The sequence below is a fragment of the Hyalella azteca genome, unplaced genomic scaffold (assembly GCF_000764305.2).
Source record: "Hyalella azteca isolate HAZT.00-mixed unplaced genomic scaffold, Hazt_2.0.2 contig11229, whole genome shotgun sequence".
Classification (NCBI taxonomy): domain Eukaryota; kingdom Metazoa; phylum Arthropoda; class Malacostraca; order Amphipoda; family Hyalellidae; genus Hyalella; species Hyalella azteca.
The window spans coordinates 100,311-104,712 of NW_025941232.1; the positions used below are offsets into that span (position 1 = coordinate 100,311).

A 4,402-nucleotide genomic window follows, 5' to 3' on the forward strand; every position below is an offset into this window, starting at 1 on the left:
CGCGCTGCTGGCAGCACGCGCTGCTGGGAGCACGCGCTGCTGGGAGCACGCGCTGCTGGGAGCACGCGCTGCTGGGAGCACGCGCTGCTGGGAGCACGCGCTGCTGGGAGCACGCGCTGCTGGGAGCACGCGCTGCTGGGAGCACGCGCTGCTGGGAGCACGCGCTGCTGGCAGCACGCGCTGCTGGCAGCACGCGCTGCTGGGAGCACGAGCTGCTGGGAGCACGCGCTGCTGGGAGCACGCGCTGCTGGGAGCACGCGCTGCTGGGAGCACGGGCTGCTGGCAGCACGCGCTGCTGGCAGCACGCGCTGCTGGCAGCACGCGCTGCTGGCAGCACGGGCTGCTGCCTCAAGCAAATGATCAAATATTTTGCACCGATAGACCAGTTACCGCTATCCACACACTGCCTAATGCTATTAGTCACACTGCTTCATCTACTGTCCTTCGTTCGTCATCCTTGGCACGGAAGAAAGTTAGCTTGTAGCAACAGCATAACTTTGTGACCCAAAAACAGTTGCTTTTTTCATTGGACTTTCAGAAAAAGCCACCGGAACGGAAACCGGGTCAACAGTAGCCACCACAAAAATATTAACTGGAGAATAGTAACGTAAATAAAAATTCTCTAGGGCATGAAATGATCAGCATGGTGAGCAACTTTAAATCAATTTTATTTTCATCATATTCCGATTTAGCTGTTGCTTATATAGCAGTTCCTTGATGATAATAATGACGTGATTATGATGGGAGCCACATTTCTAGGAAACAATTCAAGATCAAAAGAATACATTCTGAATCTTGCCACATATCATTAAACTATAATGATCGATACCACATTTACAGCAAGCCATTTTATTCTCCACCCGTCTTATTTTTGTGTCAATTTATTGCGCTTAATGGAACATTGCGCAGAGATCAGGTGACATTTCAGGCCAGATTCGGAAAAATCTGCAGAATAAAAACCAAAAGACTTTCCATCTTTTGTAATGTGAACAGAAAAAGGCGTAATCAAAGTGTTATGTACATTTGGCAGTTCATAGTGCAGTTTTTAGAGGAAAAATTATTTTGCTCCAGCCCAGCGCGGTCTCCAACACAGCGCGGTCTCCAACACAGCGCGGTCTCCAACACAGCGCGGTCTCCAACACAGCGCGGTCTCCAACCCAGCGCGGTCTCCAACCCAGCGCGGTCTCCAACCCAGCGCGGTCTCCAACCCAGCGCGGTCTCCAACCCAGCGCGGTCTCCAACACAGCGCGGTCTCCAACCTAGCGCGGTCTCCAACCTAGCGCGGTCTCCACCCTGGCGCGGTCTCCAACCTGGCGCGGTCTCCACCCTGGCGCGGTCTCCACCCTGGCGCGGTCTCCACCCTGGCGCGGTCTCCACCCTTATAGGGCCTCGTATGCAACTCAACGTACTAGGGAGCGTCACACTGAGCTGGTCGCTGACTATATTGGAGTTTTACACGAATTTCACCTCCATGGTTCGAGGTCTTCTGAAGACTTTCCGCAATGAAGGATGTGCTTGGCATGTGCTTGATGCGTCATTTCTCAGATCACGGATTAAATCGAAGAAATAAAACAGATTCAAATCTAGAGTTTCATTCCTGGATTTATTGTTGGTTCTCCCGTAGTTTACGTGCGTACAGGCTATGCAAATCTTGCGTCATTGTGGCATCTCGCAACTAATTATCACAACGGTTTATTCAAGCTAAACTCAGAGCCGGCTTTAAGAGAGCGATCTTTGGACGGAGTCGAAGCTGGTGAAATTATACAGGTTAATTAAATGAAATAAATATCCACTTTATTCATCTGGTTCTTCATCCAGCATATTCTCGCGGTTAAAAAAATTTCAATACAAAAACTATTTGAGCGTGGCACAAATAGTAGGAATTAAATAGTCGCGAATTAACGTTGGACAATATGAGAATCGGCTTGTATAGAAGGTCAAGGTATTAGGAAGATAATAAACAGCAACGACTCGAGGTCAGAAAAAACTTTCACCGTCCAGGGGATACGCAGGAAGGCCCACGTCGGCCATGGACAGCCAGCTGGCAGATCGCGATATCTCGCATAAGGGTACGCACACAGAGGAAGCAGGTTTGCCCGCGCGGGCAACCTGCTCCAACCTGCCACAAGAATGAACATAGGATAATAATGTAAGTGTTCACAGTGAAAACCTGTACGAATAGGCTTCTGTATGCTATGGTTTCAACCTGCCACAAGAATGAACATAGGATAATAATGTAAGTGTTCACAGTGAAAACCTGTACGAATAGGCTTCTGTATTCTATGGTTTCAGGCGCCAGCCTGAGCAGTTAACCAGCACGCTGGCAACCTGCTTTCACTGTGTGCGTACCCTTATGCGGGTGTGTTATATGCACCTCTCGGCCAACAGCTGCATGCTTTGGAAATTGTCAAGGGGATGAGGCGGTCGATAGGTTAATTGATGCTCGTCCTCTTCAAACCTTATTTTCTACTGCCACTTTTCTTGGAAAGGGTGGTATCTAACATTTTAAATTAATTCATGTTTTAACATTCGGCATGTGAGTGTCATATGAAGTTCAGGCAAGAGAGCGAGTTTTACGTGAAGCAGAGCACGTATATATCGGTCTGGGTTGGTTAAGAGGATATCGTTTTATATTTAATAAGCGATTCAAGAAGGCTAAACCAGGATGAATTTTTTACCTTTCCTTATAAGTTCAGTACGGTAGTGTAAGTTTATCAGAAAAATACCCAGATGTAACTCGATTCACCTAAGGTAATGTTTTCGATAATTGAAGCCCGTGACTTGATAACATTAGATACATTTACATAGACGGATATATAGAAATGGTGGCAGAGTTGACTAGGCGATGTTGGCCTGTCGCCGATTCCCAGCCACTGTCAGTCTGTCACGGTTTGGGGAAAAATGTTCACAAAATTTTCCTCGTTAGGAACCCAAAACACACCGCTTCGTCTATTGAATGGAAGAATGCGTTTATCGAGTTTTGAAAAACGCCCATGTTTAGGATTGACCGAACACAATTTGCATTAGTTAATGACAAACCTAATTTTCTAAATAAATCGGTAAAAAATCACACGAACGTATTCACAGGTTCCTGGTCGACAGCTTAACTATCAAGACACTTTACTGCGAAATGCTCACTTCAAAGTCGAGTCGATTTCATTTACTTTATTTAATTTCGTCAGTTGCTCCACACATATTTCTGTAGAGGACTTCAACAGATCAGCTACTGATACATCCATTTCAGATTCAAGTTTAAATCAACCGTAACGCAAGAAAGGAATTGAAAAAGTTCAACCAAAGTTTTACTTTCTGCTATTATCATTTAAGCGTCAATATTTTCCGTACGCTCGTGATTGTCTGACTAAAACCATACTAAGGATTACTTATATCAGTGATGAAAACCAGTTGCCGAACGAGAGATCGCATTGTTCAAATTCTTTGTAGTTCTACCATGAAAAATATTAAAATCAGATCTGCTTCGCGTCGGAAACGATGATAGAGTTCATAAAGAACCATGAACCATGCCTAAGATTCTCCAAAAATTATTTTCCTGAAATTATTAAAATATTTTACGGAAGATTCAACAATAAGCTAGGTAGGTACCAACCATTTTAATTCAAAAAGTTAATTAAATATAGATGCAACAGTGCAACTGAAGGAGAGAAATCATCAATCGGACGGTTAGGGTCAAACCATCAAACCTCGCATTTTCTATTAACTAGCCTCAGATATATTTTTTTTGAGCATATTAACCAAGTAGCTATTTCTACAGCTCCCAGCTCAGACACTTGGCAATGAATTAAACATTCAGCGTATTGCACGCCCTAAATAGGCTAAAGATTAGCTAGGTTAAGGCGTTAAGCATACATCAAAAGTAGTTAACATGGATCGCTTACCTTGGCGAGATCCAGCACACCAACAAGCTTAGTTTTATTATTCATGTCTATCTTTTATATTCAAAGTATTTAGAAGGCAATTTAAAAAGTACGAAACAAACTAAGAACTGTAAGAACGAGGACAGGTGCGCTAATTTTAAAGAAGCTTGTGCAGAGACTAGCACGCCGAGGGTTTCAACACTGCACAACCTCACCACAAGGAAGCTTACCGCTGACTAAAGGCTAACTCTTTGACTCTTTCGACAGCTCGGTCAGCAATATTGCTACGCAAGCTCAATGCACGTGGTCTGAGGCAACATTGTCGCGACACAGACTGCATCAATGATGGCGACTAATAGCAGGCAGTATATTTCAAATGATGACGGTTGAACTATTATCAGATATCAGGGTCCAACCTATTCAGTAACCAATAATAAAATTTAAACTAATAGGTAAAAAATTGAAAATTTATTAAATTTATTAGAGTGGTCCAGACCATAAAGATTTCAGCGGTGAACGCTTTCGTA

The 4,402-nt window shown here is 44.2% G+C and overlaps 1 protein-coding gene across 1 annotated transcript in view; it reads right to left on the minus strand.

The window, feature by feature from the left end:
- LOC108666216 (EF-hand domain-containing protein D2 homolog) overlaps positions 1–4,132 on the minus strand; it is a 20,554-nt gene extending 16,422 nt beyond the window's left edge. Inside the window, exon 1 of the mRNA XM_018153044.2 lies at positions 3,897–4,132. Within this exon, the coding sequence (XP_018008533.1) occupies positions 3,897–3,941 (45 nt within the window). The 5' untranslated portion in view covers positions 3,942–4,132. The remainder of the gene's footprint in view (positions 1–3,896) is intronic.
- Between the last annotated feature and the right edge of the window lie 270 nt (positions 4,133–4,402).